This window comes from Quercus robur, chromosome 8 (genome assembly GCF_932294415.1).
Source record: "Quercus robur chromosome 8, dhQueRobu3.1, whole genome shotgun sequence".
Taxonomy (NCBI): Eukaryota; Viridiplantae; Streptophyta; class Magnoliopsida; order Fagales; family Fagaceae; genus Quercus; species Quercus robur.
The window spans coordinates 15,020,972-15,039,533 of NC_065541.1; the positions used below are offsets into that span (position 1 = coordinate 15,020,972).

Genomic DNA, 18,562 nt, shown 5'->3' on the forward strand with positions numbered 1-18,562 from the left:
GATGAAGAAGATGGAGACGGAGAAGAAGACGAAGGTGAAGGAGAAGATGAAGACATGGACATTATGACTTTTACACCACCGCGAGAGTTACCAGCTAAACGTCCAGTCCAGGATGTCTTTTATGCAGAAAGCACTCAGGGAAATGAGAAAAAGCTTAAGAGAAAGCTCCCTAGAGAAGAAGCAGAAGAAGAAGATACTGCTACTTCTCACCCCAATGCATCCCATGCAAGAGAACAAGAACAGGAAGGTGAAGGTGAAGGCGAAGGCGAAGGTGATGATGAAGATGAAGATGAAGGTGATGATGTCGATGAAGATGAAGATGAAGGTAATGATGTCGATGAAGATGAAGATGAAGGTGATGATGTCGATGAAGGTAATGATGATGATGAACATGAACATGAAGACGATGATGATGATGAAGAAGATGAAAATGAAGATGAAGATGAAGACTAGGAAAAAGGTCACTCGCAATAAGCCTCCAAGACCATTTCTTAAGAGATTTTGATTATGAGATTGGATTCTTGAATTGCATTATTGATTACTACGATAATAATGCGCGATACCCATATTATGATTACATTGCTGTAGATGATTTCATCAAAAATTGGCTTGCAGTCAAATACTACTCCACGGCAATTGATTGATGCAATATTGATAATTCAAGGGTGTTTAGTGTTCTTTCCTATTCTGTAATCTATCTGGTTGTGGAGATTTTGGTTATAAATATCATACATTGCTTCTTTAGTATGGCTGAAATGCACATTGTTGCACCTTGAACCTTGTGGAATTCTGTTGATGTACTGCTTGTTTTGGGAAATCATCTAAATGGGTCACTATTTTGATTCAGCTCTGAAAATAAAATCAAATGTTCTAGAGTTTCTTGTATATGTTCTTTGATTCTGATAGTATTGAAATAGCAGAAATTTTGATATCTATTTGCTATGTGTAGTTAAAAATATTGGGTTTATATGAATTAAAAATGGAAATAGAAAAAAAAAAATCACATATAGCTAGGCAGCATGGAGAAGAAATTTTCACTTACACAAAAAAAGAGAGATTACAAAGGTGGAATAAAAGCACTCACATACAATCCAAACCCCATATTCATGCAAAGGATTCTCTCTCACCACAACTAGCACACCACAAAATTGATAATTCTTTAAAACTGGTGTACAAAAGACCAAAGTTGTGTTAACGTTACAAACTGAAGTCTTTTTGTGCTCTTTGTGCAAGCTACAGAATTCTGTAAAGAATAGGTAAAAGTTATTTTGTCTAACAGTAAACAAGCACAACTGACATTGTTTTGTACGACATTCAAGCCATGAATCAACAAATCTCTACCTTGACTTAAATTAGATCAAGCAACACAAACAAAAACTCGTCTAGTACCTCCAACAAAGCTTTTAATGGTTATCACAAATTGCAAACACCAATCGAGTCCAACAAAGACTTGAACTTGTGCAAATTAAAGAAACCGGGGCAATCATCTTATATGTTGTATTGATGCGGTAGTGAGTGTGTTTAGGCCTTGTCTTTTGGGCTATGTTGGTTGCATCACTGGTTTCATGTGATTTCACATATTGCCTTACCCCTCGGACTTTCTCACAAATTTAAGGTTTTATACTTTTAATTTCAAACGAGTGCGGATCATTTGAGTCAAAGAGTTTTCTATTTGTGCTCTAACACGTCACATATGTGCTGCATTAAGTCAGTCAAGGGGTAACTGCATCATAATGTATTATTATAACTCTTTGTTGCAAAATTATGGTTACATGATTCAGTTTTGTGGGTCTCATATAAGCAAATTAAAATATTACTAAGAACATATGGTTATAGTGTATAAGTTATTTCCGTTTATTTTGAGTGGAGATTTTTTTAAAAAAAATATAGGGATTCATTTTTATTTGTTAATAAAAATGGATTTATATTTTTGTTTTGGATGAGGAGCCATATCCATATATATGGGTTAGCGGCCAGGATTTGTAGGAGCTAATTTTTAATTTGGCAGGGGACCAAATAATAAATATCTTAGCCAAATTTAAAATAATGTATCTTATTATTATGTCTGTGATAACAGTTTGATGCCAAACAAAATTAATGGCAGTAAGGCCAGCAACCCCATGTTTGACAGAAGAATGTTTTCTCCCAGAGACTTTAGATTTTTTTTTTTTTTTTTTTTTTACCAACAAAAGGAAGATTTATTGTTGTTATTATTATTACTGCTATTTCTGAATAATACAAGAGTTTATTATCCAAATGAGAGTGAAGTTAAATGATTGAGTCGGTTAGAGATTTTGAGAAACTAACTTGAGTTAGTAATTTGTTATTAATAATAGTTCTTAATTGGGCACAAAGACTGACAAACCAACTTGATTTGGCACCACCAACGTATACCCTTGGCGCAATTATCACTCCATAAGTATAAGTGTTTGTGAGGTGCGGGGGGCAATGGTCAGGGCTTAAGTTTCTAGGAGGAAGTTAAACATACATATACACTTAAATTAGAGTAGAGTAAAATTTCTATCTAGTAAAAAAAAAACACTTGGTTTGGCACCATTTATCTCTCTCTCTCTCTCTCAAAAATGTATGGAATTCTACAAGAATTCATAACTAACTACAATCTCTTTAACATAATTATTTTTTTAGCAAGTGTTTTAGTATAATTTCAAAGGAAGTTTCTAAAAAGGAATGCCTTTTTTTTCAAAATCCATTTTTGAAAATGCATTCCTCTTTTTTTGTTTTTTTTTTGGTTAATTTGATCAGTCTAGTTACTACTAGTTAAGATACAACACTTTTTTATATGCAAAATCCTTAGTATGCTGGAATGCATTCCAAAAGTATAGTTACCAAATGCAGCCTAAGTTATCAAATTCTTCTATGCTTTGGTCGGATATACATTCATTGTTCATAATTTTTTACTTTCATAATGAATTAATACTATACATTTACAATCGTGCATGAATTAATAAAAAAAAATAATATGTAAACTTTAAAACTAGTTGATAATTTAATTAAAATACTATAGTAAAATAAATAGTATAAACAAAAAAGCCTACTTTAAAAATTAAAACATAGCATGTGAGACCGATTACTATAACAAAAATTATAATAAATTATAAAAATAAATAAAGAAATCTTTTTAAATATTTTAAATTTTGTTAGTTAAGTTTTAATCAGAGTAGTACTTGAGATTTTAATGATAAAGTCTCACTCAGAGTAAGTTATGTTAATAATTTGAATGTACTTACACTACAAGAAAAACGGGTTATTGCGGCGGGCCAGAAGCGCCGCTAAAGGTACATTTGACTTATAGCGATGGGTGCTATTGCGGCGGTTGCAAAAAACGCTGCTATATACATACCTTTTAGCGGCGGGCAGACAGCACCGCTATAGGTAATCAATCAAAAACGACTAATTGCACTTGTAGAGACGAGTAGAAATGCCACTATATGTTTCAACCTTTAGCGGTGGATGATAAGTGCCGCTATAGGGATTCATTTAAAACGTAAAATGTGCACATTTAGCGGCGCTTTTTGACTGCCGCTATAGGTCTTTTTTTTTTTTTTTGAGAAACATTTTCCTAGTGGGTTTTAAAACCACTATTTGCTAATAAATAAATGGTTTATAGACGTACTACAAAAAACCTGTAATAGTTTTAGTTCTACTAACACAATACCATAAATGTAACTAATTAACAACACTACAAATGTCTTGAAACTAACGTAATATTAACATAGAAATATATTATCAAACTTGTAATTGAAAAAAAGTGCCGATGAAACCTTCGGCCTATATTGTACAAAATTAAATACGTTACAACACAATATAAACCCTTACAAATCCCAAAGCTCCTATACCCAAAATTTAACACCAAAAATCTATTGATGCGAATTGAAAACAGATCTGCGAATACCTTAGATTTTGATTCAAAATTTGAAAAAAAAAAAAAAACACAAATTTTTTACCACAGATTTAATCAGTATAGGAAATGATCAAACGGAGCAACTATCGCATCCACAATCACCGACACTACCAGATTCGCTTATACACATATATAGTTTTTTTTTTTTTTTTTTTTTTTTTTAAATAGAAAAAATTAATGTATAGTTATCTCTAATACCCTTGTATTCACAAATTACTGTGATGTATTTAGAATATTCTCAATACATAACAGTAATTTTCATACCCTTTATGCAACATCACATGAATGTGCAGCCGCAAACAATGCAAATATCATAAAAGGATGAAACCAATCACAAACTTCAATGAGATACATAAACCCAAGGAACTTCCCTAAAATCCAACCAACAAGTATATTATCAACATAGGGCCCAATTTATTTTCTAGATGAGTTGGGAGTTGGTGCTAATGGTCCATGAAGACTATATCTCTCCTAAAGTAGCATCAAAATTTCCATTATACATAGGCATTTAAAAAACTTGATTCTCATTAAATCATATATAAATTATAATACACAATATCACATGAACGCAGAGTGTAAAAATCAGTTAAGGGGAAAAAACGCACAATCCCATAAAATCCATAGAAGATGCTAATGGTGCAAGAAGAATTACCTCTACTAACGAAGCATCAATATTTGATCTTAAAACTCATCTTTTATGCGTTATTTTAAACAACAAAAACTTGAATTTAAACAATTGATTAATGACATGACTACTAATCTTTGATCACCTTGAAATTTTGTAAACATAAAAAATATATGAAGATAACGTAATCTAACGGTAGATTTGTCAAAATTCACATCGAATTAAGAAATATAGGGTTGGGTTCAAGTTATACTTGATGTAACTTTAAAAAATGTTACACCAACCAATAACTTACTGTTGAATTCATATTTGAAAAATCCAACCGTTGGATCACATGTTCTATATGTTCTTAACATGCATGCCAATTTTTAAGCCAATCGGGTGTAATTTACCATTTGATCTTTAAACTCATCTTTTATGCGTTATTTTAAACTACAAAAACTTGAATTTAAACAATTGATAGATGACATGGCTATTAATCTTTGATCAACTTGAAATTTTGTAAGTATGAAAAATATATGAAGATAATGTAATATAACGGTAGATTTGTCAAAATTCACATCGAATTAAGAAATATAGGGTTAGGTTCAAGTTACACTTGATGTAACTCAAAAAAATGTTACACCAATCAATAACTTATTGTTGAATTCATATTTTGAAAATCCAACCGTTGGATTATATGTTCTATATATTCTTAACATGCATGCTAATTTTCATGCCAATCGGGTGTACTTTATCATTTGACATTTAAACTCATCTTTTATGCATTATTTTAAACCATAAAAACTTGTATTTAAACAACTGATTGATGGCATGACTATTAATTTTTGATCAATTTGAAATTTTGTAAGCATGAAAAATATATGAAGATAATGTAATCTAACGATAGATTTGTTAAAATTCACATCGAATTAAGAAATATAGGGTTGGGTTCAAGTTACACTTAATGTAACTCTAAAAAATGTTACACCAACCAATAACTTATTGTTGAATTCATATTTTGAAAATCCAACCGTTGGATTACTTTTTCTATATATTCTTAACACGCATGCCAACTTTCATGCCAATCGGGTGTAATTTACCATTTAATCTTTAAACTCATCTTTTATGTGCTATTTTAAACTACAAAAACTTGTACTTAAATAGTTGATTGATGACATGGCTATTAATTTTTGATCACCTTGAAATTATGTAAGCATGAAAAATATATGAAGATAATGTTATCTAACGGTAGATTTGTCAAAATCTCACATTGAATTAAAAAATATAGGATTGGGTTCAAGTTACACTTGATGTAACTCTAAAAAATGTTACACCAACCAATAACTTATTGTTGAATTCATATTTTGAAAATACAACCGTTAGATCACATTTTCTATATGCTTTTAACGTGCATGCCAATTTTCATGCCAATTGGATGTAATTTACCATTTGATATTTAAACTCATCTTTTATGTGTTATTTTAAACTACAAAAACGTAAATTTAAACAATTGATTGATGACATGACTACTGATGGTGTCACAGAATCCCCAAACCCATAACTCGTCCATATGTCTCGTCCAACGAAAGAAGCAACAATAGGCGGAGAGAATTGCAACCGTACCAGCGACCCTCGTCCGTATATGGACGGGCTTAATACCTCAAGATATACTCGTCATTTATGGACGACAAGCCTTCCAAGATGATCTCGTCCGTCTTTCATTAAAAGTGGACGAGATCATCCTGGAGGTCTCGTCCATCCTCATTATGGATGGACTAAAAGTGGACGAGATCATCCTGGAGGTCTCGTCCATCCTCATTATGGATGGACTAAACGTGGACGAGCTACTCATGAAGGTCTCGTCCATCTTCATTATGGATGGACGAGTTCATCGGCCCGTCCGACCTAAGTAACTTCCACAGCGGTTACTCCCAATTCTCCGGACTCCTCGACACTGGGAACGGTTACCAAATAGATAACCATTCCACACACTATATAAGGCTTCTTCGATGAAGGAAAAAGGTATTCAGACACTTTCTTACTTTTAAGAGAACACTTCTTCGTTACAGAGAGTTCCAAATAACTAACTTGATCATCGGAGGATTTTTGGCCGGTCGACACCGGTCCCCTCTGATTCTGTGTCTTTGGTATTACAGGAGATAGCCCGAAGATCAACGTTCAAGTCTTATCAACCCACTGATAACCAAGGAATCATCAGTTGGCGCCGTCTGTGGGAACGATTGTTTCACAATTTGTTTCTTCGTGACAAAGGGTTGATGGTTCGGACTAGATCACGGGCTACTAGCCCAGGCCATCAGGGTAGCAGCAACCCGCATCGCGATCGCCAGTCTGCGCCGGTCGTGCAGTCATCTGCGCAACAAGCACAATCTATGGCAGACGCTATGGCGGAGTTGACTCGCCAAAACCAAGAATTGCGAATGGAGATTAATATGAGGAGGCAAACACAAGAAGAACGCGAAGGAAGACAAACAGATAGTCACGGTGGAAGAGAGAACACCGAAGTTGGAAGTCAGTTCAGAGGCACCACTTCACGAACGGTACCATACTTGAAGGAAGAAATGGACCAAATGAAGAGAGTTATGGAGGAAATGAAGGAGAATATGAAAAAGGCGAATCCGATAGAAGACTTGGTTCACAGGACAGATTCTCCCTTTACGGCTTCCATCAACGGTCACCCACTACCATCAAAGTTCAAGTTGCCTTCTCTGGATTCATATGATGGAACACGTGACCCGTTTGATCATATAGCCACTTTCAAAACCACCATGCATCTTCAAGGAGTGCCTGATGAAATAATGTGTAGGGCCTTCCCAACCACCCTTAAGGGTTCGGCGCGAGTTTGGTTTAGCAAACTACCTCCGAATTCGGTGAGTTCTTTTGAAGAGTTGAGCAAGTTATTTGTTAACAATTTCATTGGAGGACAAAGGCACAAGCGTTCCTCGTCCAGTTTGTTGACAATAGAGCAGGGAGAGAACGAAAGCCTTCGGTCATTTATCACCCGTTTTAACAGAGAAGCTCTCAGTGTGGACGAAGCAGATGATAAGCTTCTACTGGCAGCCTTCCACAATGGGGTGAATTCAGATCTGTTTATACACAAGCTCTATGAAAAAGAGCCCCAGTCCATGGCCGAACTCGTCCATTCGGCTCAGAATTTTATGAATGCAGAAGATGCAATCATTGCTAAGAAGAGGAAGAGGTCCGAGAGAATGGACGCAAATCCCAGTCGTCAGCATGAGCAAGGTACTCGTCCAAGAAGGGACGGATGGAGGAAAGGAGAGATCGAGAAAGTAAGAAGCCAGGCCCTCCAGTACGGAACCAGCAGTATACCCCTTTAAACGCCCCACTTGAGCAAGTCCTTATGCAAATCAAGGATGATCCTTCCTTGAAGTGGCCAGAGAAGATGAAGGGTGATCCCAATAAGCGCAACAGGAACAAGTATTGTCGCTTCCATAGGGATCATGGTCATGACACGGACGAGTGTTTTGACTTGAAGCAGCAAATTGAAAATCTCATAAGGCAAGGGAAGTTAAGGGGTTTCCTTGGACGAGACCAGAGGGACGAGAAACAGAAGGGAAAGATGGAAGATTCATCGCGACCACCACTCGGGGAGATAAGAGTCATCATTGGAGGAAGTACAACTGGCCAGTCGTCCAAGTCCAAGAAAGCATACTTGAAGGTAGTACAGAGCGTCCAACTTTCTGGACGATCACCAAGAGCAAGATCCACGGACGAGCGGGCAATCACTTTTACGGACGAGGACGCCGACAGAATTCATCACCCTCATGATGATGCCCTCGTTATCTCTTTACTAATTGCAAACTACACAACCAGAAGAGTGCTTGTGGACAATGGAAGCTCAGCAGACATTTTGTATTATCCAGCCTTTCAGCAGATGAGATTAGGACGAGACCAGCTCCGTCCAGTGAACTCTCCCCTAGTAGGCTTTGGGGGGATGAAGGTGCAACCAGTGGGTACCATTTCCCTATCCGTGGTAGTGGGGGCATATCCACAACAGATTACCAAGGATGTGAACTTCCTTGTGGTAGATTGTCCATCCTCTTACAATGCCATCATTGGGAGGCCAACTTTGAATAGTTGGAAAGCTGTTACCTCTACTTACCACTTATCAGTCAAGTTTCCAACAGAACACGGGGTAGGACGGGTACAAGGTGACCAACTGGCAGCAAGAGAGTGTTACTTGGCCATGCTGGCCATGGATGAACAAGTTCAAGCAATGAACATTGAAGAAAAGAGGGTTGTAGCAGAACCTACTGAAGCATTGGAAGATATTTCCTTGGATGAAGATAACCCTGAGAGGTGTACCAGGGTGGGAGCAGATTTAGAAGAGAAGATTAAGACAGACCTCGTCCAGTTTTTGAAGAAAAACATCGACGTGTTTGCGTGGAGTCACGAGGATATGCCGGGTATAGACCCTAGTGTCATTACCCACCGTTTGAATGTATGTCCTTCCTCCAAGCCTGTGCGGCAAAAGAAGAGGGTGTTTGCCCCTGAGAGAGATAATGCAATCAAGGACGAGGTTCAAAAGCTGATGGTAGCAAAGTTCATTCGGGAGGTGTACTACCCGGATTGGTTGGCCAATGTAGTAATGGTCAAAAAAGCGAATGGCAAGTGGAGAATGTGCGTGGACTTCACTGATCTGAACAAGGCTTGCCCAAAGGACAGCTATCCGTTACCGCGCATTGACCAGTTAGTAGACTCAACTGCAGGCCACAAATTGCTTAGCTTCATGGATGCCTTTTCAGGATATAATCAGATAAGAATGGACGAGGCTGATCAAGAGAAGACATCTTTTGTCACCAGTCAAGGCTTATTCTGCTATAAAGTGATGCCGTTTGGTTTAAAGAATGCAGGGGCGACATACCAGAGGTTGGTCAACCACATGTTCCGTCCGCAGATTGGGCGGAATGTGGAAGTCTATGTAGATGACATGCTGGTGAAAAGCCAGGACGAAGGAAGACATCTAGACGACCTGCAGGAGACATTTGAGACGTTGAGGCAGTATCACATGAAGCTGAATCCTAGCAAATGTGCCTTTGGAGTATCGTCAGGGAAATTCCTTGGCTTTATGGTATCCCATAGGGGAATTGAAGCGAATCCAGATAAAATTCATGCAATACTGGACATGAAGCCACCGCAAAATACCAAGGAAATTCAATCCCTCACTGGACGAGTCGCTGCGCTTAACAGGTTTGTCTCTAAGGCTACTGACAAATGTTTGCCATTTTTTAAGGTTCTCAAAAAAGCATTTGAATGGACCGACGACTGTCAAAGAGCTTTCGAAGATTTGAAGGTATACCTTACCATGGCACCGCTGCTGAGTCCATCAGTGGAAGGAGAGGAACTATATTTGTACCTAGCGGTAACCCCACATGCAGTGAGCTCAGCATTGATAAGAGAGGAAGATAAAGTACAAAGACCTGTGTATTATACAAGCAAGGCATTGAAAGGAGCGGAAGGACGATATCCACAAATGGAGAAGTTGGCCTTCGCACTAATCACAGCTTCAAGGAAGCTGAGGCATTATTTCCAAGCACATGTCATTAATGTTATGACAGATCATCCTCTCAAAAAGGCAATGAATAGACTGGATGCTGCAGGACGATTAATCCAGTGGGCTGTGGAGCTAAGTGAGTTTGATATCAGATATCAACCAAGGCATGCCATAAAAGCTCAAGCCCTAGCAGATTTTATTGCAGAGTTTACCCCAAGTCATAACGAGGCAGAGGACAGCAAGAGATGGATCGTCCACGTGGATGGTTCGTCTACACGGCATGCAGGAGGAATTGGTGTGGTCCTGCAGTCCCCAGAGGGAGACAAGCTGAAACATAAAGTCCGTCTACAATACCAAACGACAAACAATGAAGTCGAATATGAAGCCCTCCTCAAAGGGCTAGAATTGGCGAAGTCCGTGGAAGCCAAGTCCATACGTGTCATGGGAGATTCCCAACTGATCATGGGGCAAGTGAATGGGATGTATGAAGCGAAGGAAGGACGAATGAAGAAATACCTTGGTAGGGTGATGCGCCTTGTGAAAAGGTTTGAAAAAGCTGACTTCGTTCAAATCCCCAGGGAGGAGAACGTGGAAGCTGATACTATAGCAAAAGAGGCCTCAGCAGATGAATCATTAGAGAAGTCAGATGAAGTTCAGTATATGCCAAGTATAGATGCCCAGGAAGTACAGCAGGTAGATAACAAAGAAGATTGGATGACTCCCATTATATCATATTTGAAAGATGGACGACTACCAGAAGAAAAGGACGAAGCCAGAAAGGTGAGGGTGAGATCAGCTAGATACGTCCTTATGAATGAAGTGCTATACAAGAGAGGTTTCTCTCAACCTTACCTTAGGTGCCTAGCTCCGGACGAAGCAAACTACGTGCTGAGAGAAGTTCACGAAGGGGCCTGTGGCAATCACTCAGGAGCCAGATCACTTGTCCACAAGATCGTCCGTGCAGGATATTACTGGCCGAACATGCAAGCTGATGCAAAAGCATATGTTAAAGTCTGCGACCAATGCCAGCGATTTAGCAATGTCCCCAGGCAACCGTCGGAATACCTCACCCCAATGGTAGCACCGTGGCCCTTCGCACAATGGGGATTGGATATCTTGGGTCCCTTCCCTTTGGGAGTAAGGCAGATGAAGTTTTTAGTTGTGGGCATCGATTACTTCACCAAATGGGTGGAGGCAGAACCGTTGGCAAATATCACACAACAGAATGTTAAAAACTTCGTGTGGAAGAACATTGTTTGCAGATTTGGAGTGCCGAGGGTATTGGTGTCTGACAACGGACGGCAATTTGACAATGCACTCTTCAAGGACTTTTGCTTACACTTTGGAATTCAGAACCATTACTCCTCACCTGCACACCCCCAAGCCAACGGCCAAGCTGAAGTAGCAAACCGATCCTTGTTGAAAATCATCAAAACTCGGCTTGAGGGGGCAAAGGGAATATGGCCAGATGAATTACCAGGAGTTTTATGGGCATACAGGACCACTGTGAGGACCCCTACAGGGGAGACTCCTTTCAAGTTGGCCTATGGAAGCGATGCAGTCATACCTGCAGAAGTGCATATGGCTAATCACAGGGTGATGACGTATCAAGACAAGGATAATGAGGACCAGCTTCGTCTGAACCTCGATCTAATAGACGAGGTAAGGGCAAACGCAGAATACAGGGCAGCAAAGTATAAGAACCTCATGGCTAAGCAGTATGATGCGATGGTGAAGCCTAGGCGTTTCCATATAGGAGATCTCGTCCTGAGAAAGGTCTCTTTGTCAACCAAGAACCCAGCACATGGGAAGTTGGGCCCAAACTGGGAAGGACCCTATAGAATAATCAACTGTAAAAGGCAAGGATCCTACTACCTGGAGGCCCTGGACGGGAGAAAATTGGAACATCCTTGGAATGTGGAGCACCTGAGGAGGTACTACCAGTAAGAGTGAACCTATGGACGAGACTTGGGTCTTATCTGTCTACTAGCGTACTATTATGAGTGATGCTGTTTGATACTACTATGTTTGGTATTGTTTGTGTGTGAAGTTTGAAACTATGATTTACTTTTTATAGTTGTGTTGTGGTTATGGACGAAGTCATGAAGTATGTATTTATTAAATAAAAAGGCATCAGTGTGCATATGCCTTGTCTGTAAACAATATTTATGTTATGTACAAAATGTTGTGTGAATTCTCCATGATATTATCATCCAATTCAATCCTCAAGAGGGTTGAAAGATCCAAGACGAACAAAATCTCTGGACGCAGAGATGTAACGTCTAAATTTTCTTGAATAAAAGAAACCACATCCATACTCGTCCAACTCATGGACGAGGTAAAGCCAACTGAAACAATCCAAATTCTGGACGAGACAAAAAGTTGGCAAAATAAGTAGACGGTATGAAAAATTAGTTTGCAAGTCTTAAGACGAATCAAGCTAATTAAAAATACTACCTGCTAAGACGAGTTAGACTACAAGAAAAATATGTATTCTCGACATGGACGAGCTAAGAATAAAATAGCTTAGCAGCATCCGTCCATGCAAAGAAAATGAAATCACTCGTCCATTCAAAGAAAATGAAATCATTTATCCATGCAAAGAAAATAAAACTTCATTCAAAGGGTGGACATCCTACGTCCAAAAACCCTTGATTAGTTTGAAAAGTAGAAATAGTATACTTAAAAAACCCGTCCTAAAACCATGGACGAGTATAATGTATTCTTGTTACATAAAGAAGGTCCAAAAACAAAGGACCAAACACAAAAGTTACAAACAAAGAAAAAGCAAAGCTACAAAGTTTAAAATCCCGTCCTAAGAAGGGGGAGCATTCACTGTAGGCTCGTCCTGAGGAGGCTGAGTGCTGGCGTCGTCTTCCACGTTGACATCATCAGAGCCAGTCTGGAGGAGAGAGCTTGTGGCAGCAGCAAGGTTAAGCTTGATTGTGCTGAAGTCAACTTCAAGAAAGTTTTCAACAGCGTCCATTCTGAAATCTTCAAAACCAGCTACATAATTGCGATCCAAAGTGTCTGTATACTCTTTGGACGACTTGAACTCAGCCACAGCGTCCTCTCTTGCCTTGGAAAGACGAGCATTCAACTCATTGTTCACCTGTTGTAAGTGATCAATGCGCGTCTCCTTCTCCAATGCATCCGTCCTTAGCTCCTCAATCAGCTTGTTATGCTCTTTGACCTCGTCCTTAGCTTTTTCAGCAAACCCAGCCCATTTCTTACAGTCAGCGTTCACCTCCTGAATCCTCGTCTCCAACAAGACTCTCGTCTTGTCCAGCTCCGTTGCCTGTCTAGACGCTGCTATAAACTTCGACATGGCCTGTGAACAGAGAACAACATAGAATGATTAAATGAGGAAAATTTAATAACTAAACAAGGACGAGGGATACTGGCATACCTTGAAAAGGTCATGGACGCCTGAATGCTCAAATTCCTTCAAGCCCATGTTATAGCACATGTTTATATCCTCGTCCTTGACGGCCATCTGGAACCGTTCCCAAGCCAGGTCTTCATTTGCAATAATATTCATAGAAGGCTGGGACGAGCCAGGCATGGTAGATCTGGCCACAGGAGTTCTGGGAGGAGTCTTGGACGGGGTGGACTCAACTGGAGTGGACGAGTCCACATCAACTATTTGGACGGCAGGCTGAGACGAGGGTGGTTTGGACTTGACCACCTTGGACGAGCTTTGTTTAACCCTTTTATCTCTTCGACTGGGGAGCCCATCCAGATCAATGTTCTTAGGCAAGAACTTTCTTTTGTCCCCAGCCGTTGGACGATCCTGGGCTTGACCCTCAGGACGTTTCCCCTCTCCTGCGATCTCTTTTCCTCGGTTCTCTTTCATTGTTGACATTCCTAGGACGAGATGAACAAATGAGGAATGTATACATAAAAAAGAAAAAGAAAGGAAGGTTAAGTTAAAAACTTACTTTTTCGCACAGTGACTTCGTGGGCTATAGCTTCGTCTGAAGGCTCGGGACCTAAACCCCACTTGGCCAGACGCCTAAGCGTGACAAGGGAATGGAAGCTCCTGTCTGCGTGTAGACGGGCCCTGTGGACGCGGTCACGGTGAAATTTGCTCAAGGACGGACGTTTGGCAGCTACAAAACAATGAACAAACAAAGGTTAGAAATTGTAAATGTACTAAATAGAAGAATAAAAGTAAACGAGGGGAAGGGACGTACCTTCTGGACGAAGGTTCCCCAGGTCCCCAGTGTAAGGAGGAAAGGGATCCCTCCCAACGTCCACAGGGTTCCCTGCCCAGAAGCCTGAAATAAAAATAAACTCCGTCTTCCACTTCCTATCAGACGAAGCTAGGGACTTGATCAACCTACAATCATTCCCTCTAGCAGTAAATTGGTAAAAACCTTCAGACTGACTTATGGCAGAAGGTTTATAACAATAAAGGAACTCGTCCACTGTAAGAGGACGGTCCCTACCAAAAACTTCCCTCCACAAAATTTGCATGGAGATAATTAATCTCCATGCGTTGGGATTGAATTGACAAACACCTAGACCTAATTTGACTAGTAACTCCCTAGCAAAGGCATTTAAAGGAAACCTAAGGCCACCTAGGAAGTAAGATTCATAGACGCCTATTCCAAAACGGGGCTCACAACACCATTCTCCACGGACGGGTAGCCTAGGGTTAAACTCGTCTGGGATTTGATACCAGGACCTAAGGTTACCTAACCTCTGTTCGTCCGTCTTAGAATGGACGCCTACAGCGCAACTGAAGACGGTTTCTACCTCGTCCGTAGGATTGGACGGAGAACCAGCTTGAGAGCCAGAAGCTCTCCTAAGCTGTTCTTGGACGACTTCAATAGGGAGCCCAGGGGCCCCAGAAGAGTAGTTCTCGTCCGTGCTTCCTCCACTCTCATCACTAGCACTCCTAGAGCTAGACCTATCACTAGTATCATCACAATACTCGTCTATAACCTTATCAAGGCTATCTGTGGACGAGGAAGCAACAGACATCCCTAAGAAGAAACTTAAACCTAAAGACGAGAAAAAGAAGAGTACCTGGCTCTAGACGGAAGAAGACTCTAGACGCAGAGAACTCTTAGACGAGGCTCTAGACGATGGATGTCAAGGAAGAAAATTTCTGGAATGAGGAGGGTCAAGGGAGGCATTCCACTATTTATAGGATGCTGACCTGGGTAATCGAAACGACCCAACCAATACAGAAGCAACACGTGGCATCAATCTTGGAAAAATAAATCGACAGAATCAGTCTCTAATAAGAAAAGGACACGTGGTACAATAATTGTTAACCAATTGTGCCCAAGAACGTTCAACCTTTTGGACGACTCACATGGACGAGGGGGCAACTGATGGTGTCACAGAATCCCCAAACCCATAACTCGTCCATATGTCTCGTCCAACGAAAGAAGCAACAATAGGCGGAGAGAATTGCAACCGTACCAGCGACCCTCGTCCGTATATGGACGGGCTTAATACCTCAAGATCTACTCGTCATTTATGGACGACAAGCCTTCCAAGATGATCTCGTCCGTCTTTCATTAAAAGTGGACGAGATCATCCTGGAGGTCTCGTCCATCCTCATTATGGATGGACTAAAAGTGGACGAGATCATCCTGGAGGTCTCGTCCATCCTCATTATGGATGGACTAAACGTGGACGAGCTACTCATGAAGGTCTCGTCCATCTTCATTATGGATGGACGAGTTCATCGGCCCGTCCGACCTAAGTAACTTCCACAGCGGTTACTCCCAATTCTCCGGACTCCTCGACACTGGGAACGGTTACCAAATAGATAACTGTTCCACACACTATATAAGGCTTCTTCGATGAAGGAAAAAGGTATTCAGACACTTTCTTACTTTTAAGAGAACACTTCTTCGTTACAGAGAGTTCCAAATAACTAACTTGATCATCGGAGGATTTTTGGCCGGTCGACACCGGTCCCCTCTGATTCTGTGTCTTTGGTATTACAGGAGATAGCCCGAAGATCAACGTTCAAGTCTTATCAACCCACTGATAACCAAGGAATCATCAACTATTAATCTTTGATCACCTTGAAATTTTGTAAGCATGAAAAATATATGAAGATAATGTAATCTAACGATAGATTTGTCAATATTCACATCGAATTAAGAAATATAGGGTTGGGTTCAAGTTACACTTGATGTAACTCTAAAAAATGTCACACCAACCAATAACTTATTGTTGAATTCATATTTTGAAAATCCAACCGTTGGATCACAGTTTCTATATATTTTTAACATGCATGCAAATTTTCTTACAAATCGGATGTAATTTACCATTTAATCTTTAAACTCATCTTTTATGCGTTATTTTAAACTACGAAAACGTAAATTTAAACAATTGATTGATGACATGACTATTAATCTTTGATCACCTTGAAATTTTTTATGCATGAAAAATATATGAAGATAATGTAATCTAATGGTAGATTTGTCAAAATTCACATCAAATTAAGAAATATAAGGTTGGGTTCAAGTTATACTTGATGTAACTCTAAAAAATGTCACACGAACCAATAACTTATTGTTGAATTCATATTTTGAAAAATCCAACCATTGGATCACATTTCTATTTTCTCTTAACATGCATGCTAATTTTCATGTCAATCGGATGTAATTTACCATTTGATCTTCAAACTCATCTTTTATGCGTTATTTTAAACTACAAAAACTTGAATTTAAACAATTGATTGATGACATAGCTATAAATCTCTGGTCATCTTGAAATTTTGTAAACATGAAAAATATATGAAGATAATGTAATCTAATGGTAGATTTGTCAAAATTCACATTGAATTAAGAAATATAGGGTTGGGTTCAAGTTACACTTGATGTAACTCTAAAAAATGTCACACCAACCATTAACTTATTGTTGAATTCATATTTTGAAAATTCAACCGTTGGATCACATTTTCTACATGTTTTTAACATGCATGCCAATTTTCTTGCCAATCGGATGTAATTTACCCTTTGATCTTTAAACTCATCTTTTATGCGTTATTTTAAATTACGAAAACTTGAATTTAAACAATTGATTGATGATATGACTATTAATCTTTGATCACCTTGAAATTTTTTAGGCATGAAAAATATATGAAAATAATGTAATCTAACGGTAAATTTGTCAAAATTTACATTGAATTAAGAAATATAGGGTTGGATTCAAGTTACACTTGATGTAACTTTAAAAAATATTACACCAACCAATAACTTATTGTTGAATTCATATTTTTTAAATCCAACCATTGGATCACATTTTATATTTGTTCTTAACATGCATGCCAATTTTCATGCCAATCGGGTCTAATTTACCATTTGATCTTTAAACTCATCTTTTATGCGTTATTTTAAATTACAAAAACTTGAATTTAAACAATTGATTGATGACCTAACTATTAATCTTTGATCACCTTGAAATTTTGTATGTGTAAAAAATATATGAAGATAATGTAATCTAACAGTAGATTTGTCAAAATTCACATCGAATTAAGAAATATAGCGTTGGATTCAAGTTACACTTGATGTAACTCTAAAAAATGTTACACCAACCAATAACTTATTGTTGAATTCATATTTTGAAAATCCAACCGTTGGATCACATTTTCTATATGTTCTTAATATGCATGCCAATTTCCATGCCAATCGGGTTTAATTTACCATTTGATCTTTAAACTCATCTTTTATGCGTTCTTTTAAATTACAAAAACTTGAATTTAAACAATTAATTGATGACAAGACTATTAATTTTTGATCACCTTGAAATTTTGTATGCTTTAAAAATATATGAAGATAATGTAATCTAACGGTAGATTTTTCAAAATTCACATCAAATTAAGAAATATAGCGTTGGGTTCAAGTTATACTTGATGTAACTCTAAAAAATGTTACACCAACCAATAACTTATTGTTGAATTCATATTTTGAAAATCCAACCGTTGGATCACATTTTCTATATGTTTTTAACATGCATGTCAATTTTCTTGCTAATCGGATGTAATTTACCCTTTGATCTTTAAACTCATCTTTTATGCGTTATTTTAAACTATGAAAACTTGAATTTAAATAATTGATTGATGATATGGCTATTAATCTTTAATCACCTTGAAATTTTTTAAGCATGAAAAATATATGAAGATAATGTAATCTAACGGTAAATTTGTCAAAATTCACATTGAATTAAGAAATATAGGGTTGGGTTCAAGTTACACTTGATGTAACTCTAAAAAATATTACACCAACCAATAACTTATTGTTGAATTCATATTTTTAAAATCCAACCGTTGGATCACATTTTATATTTGTTCTTAACATGCATGCCAATTTTCATGCCAATCGGGTGTAATTTACCATTTGATTTTTAAACTCATCTTTTATGCGTTATTTTAAATTACAAAAACTTGAATTTAAACAATTGATTGATGACCTAACTATTAATCTTTGATCACCTTGAAATTTTGTTTGCGTAAAAAATATATGAAGAT

The 18,562-nt window shown here is 38.3% G+C and overlaps 2 protein-coding genes across 2 annotated transcripts; one reads left to right on the plus strand and one right to left on the minus strand.

Moving 5' to 3' along the window:
• Nucleotides 1-54: 54 nt before the first annotated feature.
• On the plus strand, nucleotides 55-11,354 carry LOC126695925 (uncharacterized). The gene is made up of 5 exons (XM_050392718.1): nucleotides 55-295; nucleotides 9,314-9,569; nucleotides 9,651-9,758; nucleotides 9,843-11,250; nucleotides 11,325-11,354. Exons 1-5 carry the CDS (start codon nucleotides 55-57, stop codon nucleotides 11,352-11,354), a joined length of 2,043 nt encoding a protein of 680 aa, XP_050248675.1.
• Nucleotides 11,355-12,676: 1,322 nt separating this feature from the next.
• LOC126694753 (uncharacterized) lies at nucleotides 12,677-15,418 on the minus strand. Its single transcript, XM_050391249.1, has 4 exons — nucleotides 14,259-15,418; nucleotides 14,004-14,174; nucleotides 13,472-13,929; nucleotides 12,677-13,393 (listed from the first exon to the last, which is right to left on the minus strand). The coding sequence occupies exons 1-4, from the start codon at nucleotides 15,049-15,051 to the stop codon at nucleotides 12,878-12,880; spliced, it is 1,938 nt and encodes a 645-aa protein (XP_050247206.1). The 5' UTR covers nucleotides 15,052-15,418; the 3' UTR covers nucleotides 12,677-12,877.
• Between the last annotated feature and the right edge of the window lie 3,144 nt (nucleotides 15,419-18,562).